Raw genomic sequence first — 21251 nt, 5'->3', positions numbered from 1 at the left:
AAGTGACGTCAACTTGAAAGACGAAGATCACAAAGTGGAAGTGGTCAGTGAAGTTTTCACAGTGTTGTATATAAATGACTTTATTGTATAAACGGCCGACTTAACAAGCCATCAAAGACAGTATGTCTAACGAAGAAAAAGCAATCGAGCTTATTGCTCAGGCGGAGAAGAAGGTGAAATCTTCTCAGGGTTTTTTTGGTGGAATGTTTGGGTAGGTGATCGTACATTACACGCAAGCCTATCATTTTGAACTAATTTTGAAAGATCTTTAGCAGGGATTAACAACAGTTAACAACAAAGATTAACTCTCTTCGTGATTTCAGAGGTTCTTCAAAGCTAGAAGATGCAGCAGAGTTGTATATCAATGCAGGCAACATGTTCAAGATGGCACAAAAATGGAGTGGTAAGCTTAGCTTATGTATCTTACTGTTTCATTGGTAGTTATTGTTTAAAGTTTAATTTATAGGTTACTACAGCAAGGGTCTTCTTGAAAGAACATTCAATGTTGCTACTGAACATTTTGCATTTATATAATACACACAAAATCACTATTAAAGTTGTGTGTGTGTGTGTGTGTGGGGGGGGGGGGTGGGTGGGTAATACTTTGTAATTGCCCCCGCAGGGTTTTGGCCCAGAGGCCAAAACCCGAGGAGGCATCATTGTAATCCGCGCGAATATAGAGTATATATATAGTATATACCAGGAAAATTCTCGATTTGATCAATTTTTGCCCGCAAATAGTCTCGGGAGTTGTAAAATGCCGACAAGCTGAAAGCCCGCAAGTAGGTATCGGGAGTTGTAAAATGCCGACATACGGTGATTGGTCAATGATGACGCAAGTAAACGATGATTGGGTAATGATGACAGCCCAAGCATGAGCACGTGCACGGATGACAACAAGCAAACAAACGACGCTTGTAAACGTTGATTGCAGTTGGGCAGAATTTTGAAAAAGATAATTTGAGGTTTTATTCGAGGCCTATTCATTTCACAATGTCTAAAAGCCGAAAGCAATGCAATTGTTGAAAAGACTTCGCGATAATTAACTAAGTAACTCGCAGAGAAGTAAGAAAATCCACATTTTTTACATCTGAGTGGCCGAAGAAGAAATATGTCTAGGAACACGTACGAACATATCAAGCCATATCTTCAAATTTGTCTGCGATTTACGATAAGCAAGCCTTAGTCCAAAACCGCGATTTACCAAGCGCAAACTACTTGAACGGAGAAAAGCCTTGATCAGTCTATCTCCGGACGAGATTTACAAGAAACTTAAAAAAAAGATCTCGAGATAATTGTTTAAGACTCGCGGCAGGCGAAACCGGAAACCAGAAGCGAGCGACTTTGAGAAAGTCAAGCGTTTTCATTGTCAAAGGTGAGAAATTCTTTCGGTATCCTTTCCTTTTAAAAAGTTGATCGTTGTCATGAAGCGTGATTTACGATAAGAAAGCCTTTGTCCAACTGACCGTGATTTACCAGGCACAAACTACTTGAATGGAGAAAACTTATGCGGCATCAAGAAAAGAAATTCAAAAGAGATCTCGAGATGCATTGTGATTATTTGAAACTCGCGGCAGGCGTGTTAGATTCGAGCCCGCAAAGCGGCCCATTCAAAGCGACGAAGTCGCGAAAACGAGCCACGCAAGTCGCGATAGGTCGACCGTGTTAAATTAATAAAGACGACGGACTTTTTCTAAAGTCTAGCTTGAGTCTAGCTGAGATCCCCCACCACAGCAAAACATGACAAAATGATGTCAAGATGCTGTTGCGTTCTTGTAATTAAATGATTTACCGTATCATAATTAATAATCATCCAAAATAGAAAATTAATTTCTAATAAAATGTCTGAATTGTAGAAAAGGATGAACAGCAGAGAAAAACCGATAAACATCGTTGAAACTTCGGGGGCAACCTAGTGTCAGCTATTTCTAGTAATTATTGGGGTATGGGCTCAAAGAGAGCAGACTAATACATACATAAATACACACATACTTACAACCTTAATTTATACACTGGCTGCCCATGTCTCTGCATCCTTGAATAGCCAACTGTGTCAGACCTTTTACGACAAGAAACTACAATATGTACCATACACACACAATGTTCCCCCAAATAAAAGTTTACCAAATTATAAGCATTAAAAAATGCTCCAAAATCACTTGCCACAGAATACCATCTTCATGTAGAGATATTTCATTATGTTATACTGCACATACCCTGGTGCATGTCCTTTGATCACTAGTTTGATTCAGCCAATCAAATGCTTTTGTATGATTTAAGTACAAGGACTGTCCCTGAACTACATCTGCGATTGTGTGTAACCTTTACGTTGATTAAACCTTAAAAACTATTCTTGTTCTTGTGTGTTTTTCCACATTGATTCCACTACAAGTAATCCCTAAGCAACTGCTCTGGATAGATCTAAAGTTAAGAAGGGCCTCCTATAGTGTCAGCTCTAATAATGGCCTCTATGCATGGCTGCTGACATCTTACACAAATTTATGATGTCAAAGCTTTTGATATCGGCAAGATTGTTTTAAGATGCCAGTGAAATACATGTACGTATTTTCATTGTTAAAATAGTTTTGTGTTTTGTGTATTGTTGTAGCTGCTGGCACAGCATTTATGGAAGCAGCTCAACTACAACTCAATCTGCAGTCCAAACATGAGGCAGGACAACGTTATGTCGATGCTGGAAACTGTTTTAAGAAAACAGATGTGGAAGGTTTGATTAATAAGTCATGTTCTTTTAATTACCTTCAAATGAATGGCTCTCACTATACTTTCCATGGATCAAAATCAGTCAATTTAGCAACTTTATTTCTCGAACCTAAAGTCATTTCTCTTTCCTTATTTTAACCTGGATTTCTTTACTCAAGTTTCATTTTCCTTGGAGGTTTGAGAAGTTGGGACTCCACTGAATTTCTATTCGAGGAAATTTTTTGTTCATGATTTCTTCAAAACACTGAGCCTGTATTTAGATTCATATACTGTATCTAAGTTTGACAAGCAGTTGTCAGTTTGTTGATCTTGTTATTTCTGGTGATTAAATTTTATGCCATATTTTTGTATACGGGAGGCATGGTGGCCTAATGGTTAGTGCGCCGAACTCTGGATCGAGTGGTCCAGGTTTAAGGCCTGGCCGGGGTCATCGTGTTGTGTTCTTGGGCAAGACGCTTTAGTCTCACAGTGCCTCTCTTCACCCAGAGGTATAAATGAGTACCGGCGACGCAATGCTGGGGGGCTACACTGCGATGGACAAGCATCCCATTTATGGGAGGGTAGAAATACTCCTAGCCTCTTAATGCTACAGAAACCGGTATAAGCTCCAGAAAGTATAATAAGTATGGGCCATTTGGCTCAAGGCTTCCCCCTTTATATTTGTATGAATGCCCCTTGTCTGCAAGTTAAACCACCACATACCCAGATTTTACTTACCGTTGATTGCATCTAACTGTGAAGGCACGCGCTAAAAACATGTTTTCAAATGACGTCAAGCGTCAGCGTTTCAGACATCAAACGACATCATTTGAAAACATTTTTTTAGCGCGTGTGTTCACAGGTAGATGCAATCAACGGTAATCAAGTTCTGATCTTTCACTTCATGGTTTTGTTGCAGAGGCTGCAAGGGCTTTTGAAATGGCTATTAATATTTACACAGACATGGTACGGGCTGATGGTGATAATATGTAGAAATGTAGAAATATAATGTACTTTGAAAGTTTTAAACCAGTGTGATTTGTATTTTGTCACATATTTGTTATGAAGGAAAGTAAATAAAAAAATAAAATACCCAAACCAAATACTAATACTAAAAGCACAACAGGAGTGCCTGTATATTGCTAACTGATCAAAATGATAAAACAGTCATTAAACTATGTTTCCACATTACTTCAATTATCATTCGTATTACGGTATTTTCAGGGAAATGATATAGGGCCAACATCTTGCTTTTCCTGATCAAGTTGTATTTTTATGTATTTTTAGGGCATCTTGAAGTATGAAGTGATAATTCATATTTTATGTAAACCTTATGTAGTGATTGCTTCACATTTTTTATTAGGGTCGTTTTACAATGGCTGCCAAACACCACATCACAGTGGCAGAGATTCATGAGAACAATGCTGCTGACTTGGAAAAGGTGATATTGAATAATAAAATTAATTTAAAAATTTAAAGAGCTTAAACTTGTGCTTCTTGCTAACAGCTGGGAGCTTCACCTGACTGTTAAATTATTTGCACAAAATATCCATAAATGCCAGAACCACCTAACAGCAGGCATACAACTTCTCTGAAAAATATGTCTGTCAAACAGTAGACAAAATTAAACACTTAGCAAGAATAAATTGTAGCAGTAACAGTTCCAGTAGGGTGGGGTGGATACAGATGTTAGGCTGTTGCAGATCACGAAAAAGAAACTGAACCTACCGGTAACACATGTCACATGACTTAAACCCACTGCACACTTGAACCCAGGCTCTCAACTGAAATGCTGCAGGGCAAGTGTTAAATTAGACACGGTACAGCACAACCCTGTTATTATTACCACTCTCAGCCTACCCAAAATTGGATAAAGAGATGATGATATAAATGGGGGGCGTTCCACTTTATTTTAAAAGTTCAAAAAATATATAAGTACATGTAAAATGTAGCTGCGCAATCTTTCACCAAATGATTTTGTAGAGGGAACTACTCAATAGGAAAGAATAGAGATGTCATTTCTTGTTGGAAATGTTTTCCTGTAGGCAATATTTCACTACAACCAGGCTGCTCAATATTACAGAGGAGAAGAATCAAACAGGTGACTACAGATTTGTTTTGTTACAGTCAAAACACCTCAAGCGTTCTTGTCAAGGGGTCATTCTTTGTTCAATATTTCATTCTTGAATTGAATATTTCAATGTTCAAACGGTGACTCAATTCAAAACTCAAATGTTGATTGGATTGTTGTCTGGCTTCACGCGACAGGCACGTGGGAATTCGGCTTGAATTTGCATAAAGTAGTCAACCGTCAAATGTTACACATGGTGTTTTCTCATCATTTTGTTCTTCACATTCTTTTATTTCAACTCTATGATAGTACCAAAAGAGAGGTGAGACATTTTGGTGCACTGAAAAGGCACAAAAATACTACTGGTAGAAGAAAAAGTGGGAAAAGTGTCGTTGACCCATTTTATGCAAATTGAGGAACTTTTTCAAATTCTCACGTGTCTGTCGCATGAATGAAATCTACATTTGAGTTTTGAATCAAGTCGCCGTTTAAACATGAAATATTCAATTTAAGAATAGAATATTGAAGCAAAGAATGAAATCAAATTTGCAATAATGGAATCATTTATCCACCCTTTGACAGGAACGCTCGAGGTGTTTGGCTGTAATTTAAGCGTTTTCTTTACTTCTTTCAAGACAAACAGTTGCAAGTCTAGCTTTTTCAGAGGACTGTTTTATGGATCAGAGTTGATGGACTAATTAGAGGAAAAATTAATTAAAAGGAAAAGCCAAAGGAAAAAGCATCTGATCTAAGCATACAGCAATAATGACTAAATGCTCAACCACTAAATAATAAATTAACCTCTATTCACCTGAATAAGCACATAAAATTTACTAGATGCCAACATTTTTTATTGTGATGAGAATTTTTTTAATCAGTTCCAATTTATTGAATAATGATGCCATTTTGTTACAGCTCAGCCAACAAATGTCTATTAAAAGTTGCAATGTATTCAGCCCAGATGGAGGAATATGCCAAGGCTCTTGAGATTTATGAACAGGTTGGAATTTATTTGCAAAATTAAGTAATCTTACAAATTGAAGATGTTTCCCACCAGTGGGTATGTGGTCACTGGCTTGCAAGTTAGGCTGTAGTTATACATTATTTAACACTTGTCCATAACTATGAGAAAGCGAAGACCACATCAACTTTGTTTGGTGTATAATTTTTACATGGCAAGACTTATAGTATAATCTGGAGCCATACACTCTTTTGGCACAGTACAATCAGGACATTCAAGGATAAGTCTGTAACTTGGTTAGTTTGGCCAACGAAAATTTCAAGTTTATAATGGAACCTCCCAAAAGTGCACACCCTTAGGACCTGAAAAAGTGACCATTTAGGAGAGTTGTCTGGTTAAGAGGTTAAAACGAATTGTAGTGTTTGTATGTGGCTTGGACCATGACTAAGTGTCCATTCACAGAAGGCATCTGCCTACAGCAGGTGTCTATTCCTGGAGGTTGAACTATTACTAGTAATAGTTCTCACTATAAAGCTGACCCCGCCTTTTTATAATTTGTTTTACAGCAATAATCTAGGATTAGTGGAGTCTTTTGTCGCCTTTAATTATTGATGCCGATGGACTGCACAATTAGGCTTCTTTTTTACTGTGCAATGTACTTAATACTTACTTAAATATAATCTCTGGAGTGTGTTTCGCCAAGAACTGGCAAAACTCGGTAGTAGCTGGATAGTCTGTTTTTTTAAAACAGACTACTCAGTCACAATAAAAATTGTGACTGAGTCTTTCGGTCTGTTGTGATTCCTGTTTGACAAATCCGGTTGAACAAATGGGTCTTTCAATTCAGCGAACTTATCTTGAACAAGATAGCCATCTAGCTTTGAATTGTAATTTTTTAGACGTTTGAGTAACAAATCTTAAGCTTATTGCTCGCAGTATGGCGGCGAAACTCCCAAAACACCTTGCGTGCTTGCCGTGAAATTAACCGAGACCACTGTGCGTGCCTAGTTTTATCAAATCGGGATCGCGTCGCATACTACCATACATTTCTTGTATATTTCTTCATATATTTTCTATTTTTCTAATCCCTTATATATACACGCGGGGACTTCTATGATGCCTGGGCCAAAACCCTGCGGGGGCAACAAATATTCTTTGTCCTTGTATGTATACACCCGGGGACTCCTAGGGTGCCTCCTCGGGTTTTGGCCTCTGGGCCAAAACCCTGCGGGGGCAAATATTGACAATGTAAATTACAATCTTATGATAAGTGCCTAGCAAATAAAATTAATTTTGTGAAATTGTGAACAGTTAACAGGTAATTTGGTTTTAAATTTCCAGGTTGCTGCAGATGCCATTGAGAGTTCATTACTCAAGTACAGTGCAAAGGAGTATTTCTTCAAAGCAGCTCTGTGTCATATGTGTATTGATGTTGTGGAGGCACAGAGAGCCGTAGAAAAGTATTGTGATATGTACCCGGCATTCCAGGACACAAGAGAATGTAAATTGTTACAGGTAATTATTACCCTGACATGTTATTCATTATTGGCTCCATTCACTTTGAAAAATTTTCTGATGCCATTTTTTTATACAGCACACGTACATGTAAAAAAAAAAAGCATGTAAATCCTGAAAACCACCGTACCATATTTTCTCGATTAAATGCCTCGAAACACCGGACCCCGTTTAAACGCCAGCCTCGTTTAAACGCCGGGTCTAAACTGCTACCAGTAATTTTGAAATAAACGCCGGGGGTGTTTGATCGAGGTCCCAGCGTTTATTCAAGGTCCAGGCATTGCCGTTTATAGACTTAAAACTTTATTTATACCATAGATACTGAGATTTTCTCACGAAAAAACGATTGCATACAAATGATACGTAAAATGCATTAGCCAATAGGAAAGGTGAACGATGAAAACTCACTAGTGAAAAAACGTCGTTCATCCAATCACAATCGCGAACGACGAAAAACAACTTGTGAACAACACCGTATCGCCAATTTGATTCTCGTCGTAAACACCGGCGACATGGCGGAGACACGTTCAAGGTTTGTTTGTGTCTTTAACGGCTCCACTGAGTCGTTTATATTGCAGAACAGGAAAACCAAAACACTAAAAAGAAAACGAAACAAGACGGCCTTGTTGTCACAACGTTTCTTCAAACAAAAAGAGAAACACGAAGCGAGATAACCGAAATTCCTCCTGCCGAGTTGAATAAACCTTTGAGTAAATTCGCACAAAGGAAGGACAAGAATACGGGCCGTCTTCACTCCGAGGGATTGTAGCGAGTTTTGATTCAGATGATGACTAAGACACTGCAGGTTTGTCCTTGGTTTTGGCAGACTGTTTTCTTGATTTAATTTGGTAAAAGTTCGCTTGAGTTCGTGTTGAGTTATTCAGCGTTTAGCGCTGTTTTGTTCTGTTAAAACATTGAAGTGGAACTTGCAAGTTTTGTACAAGTCTCAGTCAGGTTTTCTATCAAAAGTTGTTTCTGTAAAAGTTGCGAGAGTATAAAACTGTCGTCTCTTCTTGTGCTACTTCATTAAAGATGTGATTTTGAAAGACAAACATGTTTTAGCTATTTTAGTTTATGGCAGATGAATGGGTTTCCTAAACACGCGCGTAACTGATAAAAAGTCGAGCGATTTAATTTGCTTTTCAAAAACCTCAGTATCTATAAAATAAACAAATTACACCATGGAAAATGCTTTGTACGATTTTTATTCACTCGTAGAGTTGTATCAGAAAACTCACTCGTTCGCTACACTCACTCGTTCGTTTTCTGATACTACTCAACTCGTGAATAAAAATCGTACGCACGCATTTTCCATGGAGTTATCTCTAAATCCGCAACATTTACTTGTTCCCATGTTGTTCATATAGTGTTTCGGTTCTGTTTGTCACAAATCGTGATTGCAACGTGCCGTATGCAGCATTGTAACCCTTGGTAATATCATTCTCGGAGACCCAGGGACAGTTTGTCCAGGCAGGACAAAGGGAAAAATTGTCCCGCTTTGACAAACTGGCCCTAGATATTGGAGGATGGGTGATAGTAAATCAACTTGAAAAATAACAGAGAATTTCACTTCGTTAATAAACGGCGGGCCCCGATTAAACTCCGGCTTCAAATAAACACCAGGTCCACGAAACAGGGTTTGAAATATACGCCGGGGGCGTTTAATCGAGAAAATATGGTAATTTGTTCTTCCTAGACTGCAAATACCGGTAGCTTTCTTTTTTTCCTCAAGTCCAAAACTGCCCTAAATAGGAATGTACCTGCAAACTGGCTCTCAAAAATGGTTTCAACCACCAGACCGCTGGAGTATAATAGACCCTCCACGTATGCATGGTTAGGATACCAGCCTCTTGTCATCATCATCATCATCACTTTCATCATCATCACTTTGTTTACCCTCGGATTTGAAGAGTAGCTTAATATCTCCGAGCATTTCACAGTAAGCACAGTACAACGGGCAAAGACCAGACCACAACACCGGGAACTCCATGCCCTACTCTTTACGATAAGTGTGTGGGTTCTTTTACGTCCCCTGCTGACCATAACACTGAAGATGCAGGAGACGGGGCCTACGGGTTATCGTCCTTATCCGAGTTTACGGTTTATCGTCCTTATCCAAAAACTTGAGAACACAAAGAGTGATGCTAAATACAAAGTAATGGTTGTATAAAGGCCGATTTACACGGTATGATTTTGTCGCATGTGACATGCTTTCGACAGGCTTACGACACGAATTGTATCGTGTGAATGGTCCTAAGTCATGTCGTAGGCCTGTCGTAAGGCTGTCGCATGCAACATCCACTGGATGGTGATAGCGTTATTCACTTTTTGAACCACTGGGGCCTTGAGGAACACCTTTGAGCCATGTGGCTCTTCTGAATTTATAGATTGGAATTGATTCTGACATTTAAATTTTCTTGTTGTAGAGTCTCCTTACAGCTCAGGAAGAGCAGAACGCAGAGGCCTTCACAGAAGCGGTAAGTTGGTCACGTCAAACAATTCTGAATAGCCCGGCACTAGAAATCATGCATAAAGTACACAGAGTTGGCAGTTACTGTTTGTGGGAACCCAAAAGCATGAAAACTTTGATTTGTTTTTCACATCTTAATTATTCAGCTGCTTATCAGATGGTAGATCAAACCACTGGAATAATATTGTGTCGCTCCAGAAAATATCCATACCCCCTGTATAGAGGGTTTTTTGGTTTGAACTGCCCAACCCCCTCCCTTTTGGAAACTCCAGTTAAGAGTTTCTGACTGGGAGATCCAGGCAATATTGCAAAATGTCGGAAGAAGGGGGTCGGCCGATCTCCACCATATTTATACGGTATGGAGGCCTTACCTAACTAGTAACCATGGTAACATTTTTTGATTGATTGACTTTATTGTTTTCGAGAACAGACCACCCCCCCAAAAATTGCCCCAGTGGCGTGACAAAAGTTGTGATTTTAGGTCAACTTTAGACTGTTCACAGTCCCCTATTTTTCCGTGAAGTCGTAGAGATCGATCGTTCAGTCCGACGGGCCACCATCTTGGTTTACGAACGCGAGCGAAAACTGGGGAGAGTGCAAAAACCCCGTGGGTGGCTGGGCAGGATGCTCTATAGCGTGGGGGTGGGAGAGCGGAAGAACCCACGGGGTTTTTGCACTCTCCCCATTTTTTGCTCGCGTTCGTAAACCAAGATGACGGTCCGTCGGACTGAACGATCCATTTCTACGACTTCACGGAAAAATAGGGGACTGTGAACAGTCTAGGTCAACTTTAGCAGCGTATATCTCTAGATTTATTCAAGTAACAGACTCCAATTTACATCAACATAACACTTGTCCTTTGGTTGTTTAAGAAAGTTTTACGGCACAAGCAGTAAAACGCAGTTAATGGAGCGTGACGTGCAAATCCCTAATCAGTTTATTAGGTACTGTATTTAATTACGTTACATGTTTGGCGGCAATAACACGATGTCTTTGTTTTCCTGCTTAGTTTAGTTGGGTACCTTGAATTAGCTTATTGTTTCATCTATATTGCACAACACTGTCTAGTCTTGTCACAGCATGATCAGCAAGACGGCAATTTTCTTTTGGTTGCAACCATAGCCATGTCTAGCTATAAAAGCAGTATGATTCAATGTAAAAGCACTTCCCTTCATGGTGTGCTGTAATCAGTAAGCATTTGTTGTAGAAAAGAAAATTTTCCCCGCTGGAACTGACTGGCACCTTGTCATAATCCAAGTTTTACTTAGAACACCGTTTAATACAGCGCTACGCACGATGGAATTCACCCGCAAGAATGTTTGTCGCCGCTCGATCTAGCGCGCTCGTGGCCGGTCAACAGAGTTGTTTCTCTTGTTCAAGCCAAACACTTGCCTTCCTCTCTCCTGCGAGTTCCTTCACTTCGTCTCAATAGGCTGCCACTTGATGCCATTTTCCTCTGCCGTTGTACACTGTAGAAGGGAACCTTAGTTCGGTGAAGAACACGACATTTTGCCCCAACGGGGTCGAACGAACAGAAACAGTTTTTGTCACCCATCAGCGATCACTAGCTACAGTTCTTGAGTCTTCTATGACAGGATTTTTAAGAAGAAGGCGAACATCTTCATCGACAGTTGGCTGCTATTTATAGTCACCTCTGACAATGCAGAAAGGGCAATGAGCCTCCTTGCAACTTTGACCGCAACAAGTTTGCCGACGACTAAAGACGTTTTTCTTCTTCGGCTCGCCGCCGCTGTTCCATGCTGTTCTCTTCTCTGGGATTGTCCAGCCCGCTCGATCGCAGGTTTGTATAACACATTTAAAATTGTCTATGCTTAAATTGTCCGAGCATAGAATTAGTCTTCCCGTTTTCTTGATATGTTGTCTTTTTATTTCGTTCGTATTTCCCTTTCGGACGCTTGTTTACGTGCATGTCCCTTTCGCCCTCGCTAGCGGTTTAGTGGCTTTGCTCCCTTGTGTTTTTTTTTACAGTCTTCTTTATACTTTTCCCCGATTCCCGTTTTTCTCTTTCTGGTTGTCTGTCCATTGTGGGGTTTAACTTCGTTCCCATTTTCGATTTCAACCTCGGGTCACCGGGGGAATCGCGGTCAAAACCTGTCATTCGTAGATAGTGTTAGTCTAACCTTATTTTGTCAATGCCAAAAGATCAAGCTTTAGGTTGTTCTCGGCTCGGCTTGGGAACTTGTTTACCGTGGGTTTTTTAGTCTCATCGTCAGATCGGGTGATTGCGTCTCACGGCTCAACCGTTTGGAAGAGTGTCATTGTTATTTTGGCTATCAATTGTTATTCCTTTTGGCTCCTACTGCCGTCACGTTATTGGAACAAGTAAAAATTAAAGTTACCCAAATGGACGTCAGCTTTCTTGTCACGCCATATGGATTTCTATCGTTCTCCGTTGACGGTTTCTCCTGGTCAGTTATCACTCGGGTTCATGCCAAAGTTACTTTTACAAAGATTACTATCGCTCGCACTTGTAAACAAGTCAAAAACGCCTTTTTCTCCGATCAAAGTATCTCTTTTTGCTCAGATATATATCACCTTTGCTTCGCTGCATTTTAGCGATGTATACTCGCAGCTAATATGTTTTATGTTTATGTTTTATATGCTAAATTATGTTTTGGCGAAGTTATGTGCCAATTAGCGCTTTGCCGCCACTTTCTGTCTCCATTAGCGTTACGTTTTCTCTTCGCTTTGGTAGTTATTTTCGTTACATACGTTCGTCTTCCATTTCCAACTGGAGTATTATATTTGTCTTTCCCATACTCTCACACGGGTCGGCCGCCATACTATTTTCACGTTTGATCTGTTCTAGTTTTAGTGCCATGTAATATCTAAGGTGTTACTGATTTCTGTTTCTCATCATATGGCCATATCCGGTCCCAGTGGACCAATACCATTGCTTTCCTCTCATCTATTGTTTTATTGTTATTTTGTTTTGCACATGTGAGCTATCTTGAAGATGTTTGTCTATCCTGCTACCAGCCGCTGGATTACCTTTGTCACACCTTGGTGTAGCTCAATAAGCAGTGCAGCTGAGGTCATTACCTTCTATATATGGACTTACACATGTGGACTTGACACTTAATCTGGTACTTGACTGGCCCTTAATCTCCAGGGGTAGTGCGCTCAGCCTTCGGTTTGGAGAGTACGTTCCCTATTTTTTCCCACAGGGTTTTTTAGGGTTTTCGTACCGGGCAGCCGCACGTCAGTCATTAGCTATATATACACCATATGGAAAGTATGATTTATACTAAAGTCTGCTTCCTATCTAAAACAAAGCCATTTCTAGGTAATTTGTTTTCTTTCTATCAATGCTCGCGTGCCAATGATACATGTCATCCTTTTTGCGTTCTAAGTTCAAATGTATCCTACAGATAAAAGCCTGCTGCAAGTTTTAAGGATACAACCGGTCTTATGTAACCAGGCATCTACTGCACCTTTATTTATCTTTTCATTTTATTTAGCACACAGATTCTTTAAAACAATATCAGTCTTTCTATGTGCCGTTTTTTCCTACGTTTATCTCTATGGCATATAACAAAGGGCCAAGGGACTGGCAAAATAGGTTCGCTATAACGAGGCTTTCATTATATCGTGGTCCTTTTCCATATGTTTCAGTACTATTCCTGGGGCAAGGAATATCGTTTGTTATTTCCAGGGCTTTGTTATGTGGAGGTTCGATAGTCCTCCCATCAGTATTTTTGTCGCACAGTCATGTTTTATTCCGCTTCTCCTGGTGCCTCGGTAAAAAACTTAACTATTAACCCCTGGGTAATTTTCCACTGTAACATACACTGCAGGTTTTATTTTGCTAAAGGGGCTTCGTCATGGTTCTCAGCAGTTTTTAAATGCTATCCCTTCCATGTCGTATTTTCGCCTTTTCAAACCTTTCTTTATAGCCGTAGTTCGCTTCTTTTCCACACTTAAAGATTTTTTTTTCTTTCTTTCATAAGCTGTTCAAAGATAATGATTTACGTTTTTCACTTGTCTTGCTGCCTACCATCAGTTTAGACAACAATTATCTGCAAAGTCCTAGTGATGTAGCCCCTTTAAGCCACTTTAGCTACTAGCAATGTTGTAGTCCTTCCAGTTAACCTGCTTGCATGTATTCATAGGGGTGATATAGCCATATATTTCAACTATTTTTGAAATTTAACCTAGAAATTGTTGCATTGAGCACTCCTGTGACTGAGTGTCTCACAGTGAAACCATATCCATTTTCTCTTTGTTACATTTCCTAGATAATTTACGCGAAGGTATCTATCTAGCTACATATGTATGGGCTTTATTTAGTGTGTGTGGTTTGCTTGGGGGGATACATGCCTTGCATGTATCTGTGGCGGTTAAGTCTAATGGTAGCGACTTCCCCCAAGCTTTGGGCATTGTTTCTGCCCTTTCATTTGTGCACCTGCCAATATCTTGTCCGATCCGGCGCTGGCTTACCCAGTGCCGGGGAGATAGGTGAGGCTTAGAAGGTCACGTGTTCAGTTTGACCGTCAATTTGACCTGCCAATACTCTTGTCCGTCGCCAGTGCGGTAGTGCTGGAGATAAGTGAGGCTTTATTAGGTCATTGTATTTGAGGTCACGTGCTTTTATATTGACCTGCCAATACTCTTCTGATCCCAGTGCGGGGCTGCACTGGAGATAGGCTTTAAAAGGTCATGCAACTCTAAGTCGCTTGGTATGCCAACCGCAGGGATGTGTCCCCCCACATTACGCCAAACATGTGTGCGTCTTTTCTCTAATTATTGTTTGTCTTTATGGCTGCAATAATATTCGTTTTTAATATCATACCAAACAAGCTGTCAGGATACACAGCAATCACGGAACAGGGACATTAAATGCATACTAGAACAAATCTTCTCTGTATATCATTCACGATCTGCATGCAAACTAAGAAGGCATGCTTCCCGACATTTTCAAACGTCGCAAAACTAGGCATTTTCGAATTCCAGTTTCTCAAGGGTCCGGGAAGATACAAATATAAAACAAACTGCAAGTTACTCACCATACATAGGAAAATGTTTTAAGCCAGTGTTGAAATTGGACCAGCAAATATATATTTTTTAACGGTTCACTGTTTTTGTCGCTTCGGCCGATTTCACACTCCCAGGCCAGTACCATACAATTACGGTTTTCTTGCTGCTGTCGATCTCATTATCCGGATTTCGCCGTTTGAACGCCTTCGACAAGTTTAAAAAAACAATAGCTATGGTTTCTTGGCAAATGATTTATGATTTGGCTGCAGGATGTATTCCTTTAAAGCGAGATCCAAGTAACATTTTGCCGTAGATTGCGTGACAGCCATTGAACACGAAAATTTCAGCGTAGCCATCAAACCAAACCAATGTTATGGCGTTGATTAACAGAATGTTGCTTTTTCTTCATGAATACTTGCTCCTGATCCATAAAAAGCTTTCAGACATCCCATGAAAGAGTCCAGAATTCAGTAAACAACAGGACAAATATTGTCGATCTTCGTATGTTTGTATAAACACTTCTGGACATTGGCACTAATTTTCGTCACCTTGAAGCTTGGTTTTGGTCCGTTAATTCGCCTGATAATATCGATCCATGGAACTAAGTGGCATTAAGAGGTGGATGACATTTGCTCAGCCGTTATACTGCCATAAGTAGAAACGATACTTTGGCGACATCGTCACACAACTTCATAAATCCTAGCGGGTAGTCTGGGTATTAGAAAGGCCTAATAGTCTATAATGAAATGAAATGTTTGAAGGGGGAGTGGAGGGGGCGGTTGGGAAGCGGGGATGGCCTGCGGGGCAGTGGCGGTGCTGATGTGTCACTTGTTAAAGTAAAATTCTGATCTATATAATAATTTACAACAATTTTATTTTATTATTTTATTACATCAAATTTTATATTTTGTTGTTTATCTTAATAATTTTTCATTGGCGACCAGGACCTTTATTTCCTGTTTTGATATGCTTGGCCATGCATCATAGCCAGTTTCCGAATAAACTTTTTAAAATTGCTGATGAACGTAACACAATAGGCCTGGTTTTAAACTGCCCCATCTGGAAAAAAGGAATAGACTTTCTTTGCCATCAAATTATTCTTTCCTGTTTCGTGATAGAGCAGTAATTCAATAACCTGCAAACATAGAGGCTTATTTACTTTGTCGTGGGAATATGAGATGTTTCGCTTAGCTTCATAACAAACAAAGGACCTGTGTTAACATATTGGAAAAGTACAAATGGATCAGCTAAGAACTGTTCCTGTAAATTTGAAGAATAAATTTAAGTATTGGCATGGGGGTTAGAAGTCGCTTTGAAGCCTGACGATCGTCTGAAAACGTACCTACATGTTATCAGGAAAACCAATTCGGAATTGACAACATTCACAAAATTAACAAAGAGCAGCCGCTACAACGCAAGGTTAATAGGTACTTGGGGGAAGAGCTTTTTACAATAGCCGTTCCGTCCAACACTCAAACGCGATGCGCTTTTTCATGTGGTAGTGTCATTTTATCGATAAGTTGAAATTTGAAACTCGCCTCAATTCCCTGCGCAACTTCGAAATGGCCAATAATCAAGTGACTAAAAATAAAAAAAAGCATTTATAAATATTATGAAAATCGCATTTTACTAAAATTGACGTTTTGGGAAACGTCAAAATTAGTAAATTGCGATTTTTTATAATGTTTGTCACAGCCGTTTGTTTTATATTTTTAACCAAGTTACGATGGCCTTAAACCAGGGGCCTTTTTGAAAATGACTACTTACCGTAATGATTCGATTTAGCGCCCCGGGCACTTATTTACTTTTGACACCTCAAGGGAGGGCGCTTATTTAATTTTTTAAGAAACAACCAAATGTTCAAAACAAAACTTAAATAAATATTAAAAAAACTAACAATAACAGAAACGTTAACAGTAACAAAATTGTGGAAAGTTCAGTTACTTTTAAAAGAATTGTTCATTTTAGCAGTAAATATATACATGTACGGTACGGTGAATGTTCATGAGTTTACTATTCGACGTCGATGACTTCAGTAGGGGCAGTTATCCACAATTGGGGCGCTTATTAGATTAGGGGCCCTTATAAGAATAAGGGCGCTTATTAGAATGGGGGCCGCTAATTGGAATAGGGGCGCTTATTGACAAAAACACATTCGAAGGGGGGCGCTTATTTGAAGGAGGGCGCTAAATCGAATCATTACGGTACGTTCGTTTCAGTTAAACGTACTGGAGTTTATTGCGCCCGTTACGCATAGTTTGTTGACATTTTTTTTTTTCGCCAATTAGTGTCAGGGTTGGCCACATGTTTTATCTCTGATTCTCGGGGAGGGGATACATTTATCCTTCTTTCAAATGCGGGGAGGTTCCGTCCCGAAGTCAAAAATCGGTTTCCTGTCATAAACCATTTTCAACAGGAAGAGTAATGCTTCCCTATACCTTCGATAAAATCGATACCCTTTTTACAAACCTATAAAAGGAACAATGCATTTTTTGTCGTTTCTCAACTACGTAGCCCCTTAAAACATCTTTAATAGATGAAACTACCTTTTGGTTGGTCCTCACCTTAGTATAAAATCCTCACTGCATACTCATTACCTCATCGCATAAGATTAAGTTATGGGAAGAGTTCGCGACTGCTGAGGCAATATGCATGCAACGAGGATAAAATGTGAAATTCTGTCAACCACCACCAGGGGAGGTGGGTGGGTCGCAAAAGCTGGCCGTCGTGCCAGAGTACCGTTAAAATGCAACAAGGAATTCGGACATATAATTAAAACTTCTGCTATGAGCTAATTAATTATGCAGTGAGAATAGTGGCAGTCTTTGCTGCGCTTTTGTATACTCCGACCCGGGAAATGCCTACTCTTTCAGTAACATAATTACAGCCTGATAAAGGTACCCCTTTCGGGTGGAGCCTTCCTGTATAATCCATTATACCGTGCACCTACGTAGGCAATCCTAGAGGTCCTTTGTTTTTTACACGTGGAGGCTCCGTTTTCTTGAGGTCCAAATCGTTACCCTTTTTATACCATTTTTGACAGAAAAAGGAACCCTTTAAACCGGCGCTTTATAATAGAAAATGGTACCCCTTTCAAATACCTACAGGAAGGATACTGCATTCCTTTTTTCCTTTGTTGTTGTTGTTTTTGTTTGTTTGTTTGTTTGTTTTGTTAACGTTTTATAATGATTTACTCCTTCAATGTTTTATGTAATCGACCGAGATATTTTTGAAGGTCCTTTTATAAACTACACTAAAAGTTCTCTCTGCACTTTTATAATTGTAATCCCAACGGAAAGGTATGTTTCGCTGTCCCTCCTGGAGCCTCCATGTATCGTTTTCTATAAAGAGTACCCGCCAAGCCCCTCCAGTTTCCCAAAGGTAAACCTTCCGGTCACGTGGGAAACGTAACCAATTGAAAGGTAAAAATTCTCCTGAGGAAAGGCTAACAAAGCCTGTTTGTAGGTTTTGTAAATTGAATGAAATGGAAAATATAGGAAACTCATTTTGGCCAGGAACGAAATTTAAAGTTGTTCTATTCCATTTCTCTACGTAAAGCATATACCGTACAATTGCTTACGTGACGCTGAGAACAACAGCTATTGTCAAAAAAGTTTTCCCCAAGTACCTGCTAAAGTTACGTTGCAGCGGCTGCTTTTTGATAATTTTGTAAAGGTTGACATCCGAATTGCTTTTCTGATTACTTTACATGTAGGTACGTCATCAGACGAGAGTACGACTTCAAAGCGGCTGTAATTACCTTTCTTACCCACAATACTTTAACTTATTCTTTAAACTTACAGGAAATGTTCTTAGCTGATCCATTGGTACTTTTCCAATTTGTTAACAACGGTACTTTGATTGTTTTTCTTCTCTCTGAATCTATTAAAAGCTAGACGAAAGGTCTCATATTCCCACGACAAAATAAACAAGGCTCTCTGTTTGCAGGTAATTGAATTACCACTCTATCACGAAACAGAAAAGAATTATTTGATGGCAAAGAAAGTCTATTCCTTTTTTCCAAACGGGGCGGTTTAAAACCAGGCCTATTGTGTTACGTTCATCAGCAATTTTAAAAAAGTTTATCCTGAAACTAGCTATGATGCATGGCCAAGCATATCAAAACAGAACATAAAGGTCCTGGTCGCCAATAAAAAATTATTAAGATAAACAACAAAATACAAGATTTAAAAAATTGTTGTAAATTATTATATAGATCAGAATTTTACTTTAACAAGTGACACATCAGCACCGCCACTGCCCCGCAGGCCATCCCCGCTTCCCAACCGCCCCCTCCCCCTCCCCCTTCAAACACTTCATTTCATCAGTCCTTTATAATACCCAGACTACCCGCAAGGATTTATGAAGTTGTGTGACGATTTCGCCAAAGTATCGTTTCTACTTATGGCAGAAAAACGGCTGAGCAAATGCCATCCACCTCTTAATGCCACTTAGTTCCATGGATCGAAATTATCAGGCGAATTAACGGACCAAAACCAAGCTTCAAGGTGACGAAAATTAGTGCCAATGTCCAGAAGTGTTTATACAAACATACGAAGATCGACATTATTTTCCCTGTTGTTTACATATTGGAAAATTCTGGACTCTTTCATGGGATGTCTGAAAGCTTTTTATGGATCAGGAGCAAGTATTCATGAAGAAAAAGCAACATTCTGTTAATCAACGCCATAACATTGGTTTGGTTTGATGGCTACGCTGAAATTTTCGTGTTCAATGGCTGTCACGCAATCTACGGCAAAATGTTACTTGGATCTCGCTTTAAAGGAATACATTCTGCAGCCAAATCATAAATCATTTGCCAAGAAACCATAGCTATTGTTTTTTTAAACTTGTCGAAGGCGTTCAAACGGCGAAATCCGGATAATGAGATCGACAGCAGCAAGAAAACCGTAATTGTATGGTACTGGCCTGGGAGTGTGAAATCGGCCGAAGCGGCAAAAACAGTGAACCGTTAAAAAATATATATTTGCTGGTCCAATTTCAACACTGGCTTAAAACATTTTCCTATGTATGGTGAGTAACTTGCAGTTTGTTTTATATTTGTATCTTCCCGGACCCTTGAGAAACTGGAATTCGAAAATGCCTAGTTTTGCGACGTTTGAAAATGTCGGGAAGCATGCCTTCTTAGTTTGCATGCAGATCGTGAATGATATACAGAGAAGATTTGTTCTAGTATGCATTTAAACAACCAAAGGACAAGTGTTATGTTGATGTAAATTGGAGTCTGTTGCTTGAATAAATCTAGAGATATACGCTGCTAAAGTTGACCTAAAATCACAACTTTTGTCACGCCACTGGGGCAATTTTTGGGGGGGTGGTCTGTTCTCGAAAACAATAAAGTCAATCAATCAAAAAATGTTACCATGGTTACTAGTTAGGTAAGGCCTCCATACCGTATAAATATGGTGGAGATCGGCCGACCCCCTTCTTCCGGCCGCTGCCTGGATCTCTGAGTCACAAGCTCTTAAGCTTTATGCTTGAATTTAAAAGTTTTGGCCTTTGTGATCCCCTCTCCCTGTTAGAATTTCCAATGATCCTTGGTGGGTGGAGGTGGACATTTTCTGGAATCACACATTCAACTTTGCAGTTTATCCATCTCAATTGTTCAATGAGGCAAAAACCAATGACGTCGGAAAGGATTCCTCTAGATATTGTTTTAACCTATCATTGATCTCACTATATTTCTGTTATTTTGTTTTGCTTTTTAGGTTAAAGAGTACGACAGCATATCTAGATTAGATCAATGGCTAACTACCATTCTTCTACGGATCAAAAAAGGAATGAATGAGGAGCCAGACTTAACCTAGATCAGTTGTTCAATCAATCAAATATTTAGATTTCTTTTTGCGGACAAACTGTGAAACAATTAAAAATAATTGCGATTAACCTCTAATTTGGAGCAAGAATGCTTACGTTCTTACCATGTGGATCAAAAAGAACAGTGGAAATATTTTTTCTCCTCACAAAATCTAGTGGCATGCATACTTAGTACATTTTTCAAAAATAATTACTTTAATTTGTTGTAGTGAATTTTAGGACTCCATTATAGAGATAGAAGCTGATTTTGTATACAGATCAAATTATATCTTGTTGTGTTTTAAATAGTTTTGCATTCCTATGCACCAGTGATGCAACAGGTTATGAACAAAACATAATTTTGAAATTATTTTCCCTGTGAAGTGGTTTTTAGACAAGAAAGTCAGTAACACTAAGAGGTCACGTGACTCATTCATAGAAAGTAGATCTAATAGCTGTACCTGGTAAAATATGCTTCAAGGCTAAACCTTACCTCAGTTTGAATAAAAAATACCGGTATATATATAACTTCATGACTTCAAACATGGCGACCGAGACAGAAAATAAGCAGAAATGTTTTGTTTTTGTCATAGGAAAATTGTTATTACATGAAATAATACCAAAACTTTCCGTTTTCTTTTTTCTCAGATTTAAGCACAAATTGTGTCAACAGGAGGCACGAGACTGAAAACATGCGTTACTCAAAACCGCCAAGTTTA

General features: G+C 39.3%; 1 protein-coding gene across 1 annotated transcript; it reads left to right on the top strand.

Moving 5' to 3' along the window:
* LOC144634254 (alpha-soluble NSF attachment protein-like) lies at positions 1-20838 on the top strand. The gene is made up of 10 exons (XM_078493158.1): positions 1-211; positions 324-403; positions 2609-2725; positions 3620-3666; positions 4064-4141; positions 4746-4801; positions 5687-5771; positions 7074-7247; positions 9674-9724; positions 20445-20838. The coding sequence occupies exons 1-10, from the start codon at positions 123-125 to the stop codon at positions 20541-20543; spliced, it is 876 nt and encodes a 291-aa protein (XP_078349284.1). The 5' UTR covers positions 1-122; the 3' UTR covers positions 20544-20838.
* Positions 20839-21251: the final 413 nt, after the last annotated feature.

This window comes from Oculina patagonica, chromosome 13, assembly GCF_052425735.1.
Source record: "Oculina patagonica isolate OP01 chromosome 13, crgOcupat, whole genome shotgun sequence".
NCBI classification, from domain to species: domain Eukaryota; kingdom Metazoa; phylum Cnidaria; class Anthozoa; order Scleractinia; family Oculinidae; genus Oculina; species Oculina patagonica.
This window is presented reverse-complemented; position numbering and strand designations above follow the sequence as displayed.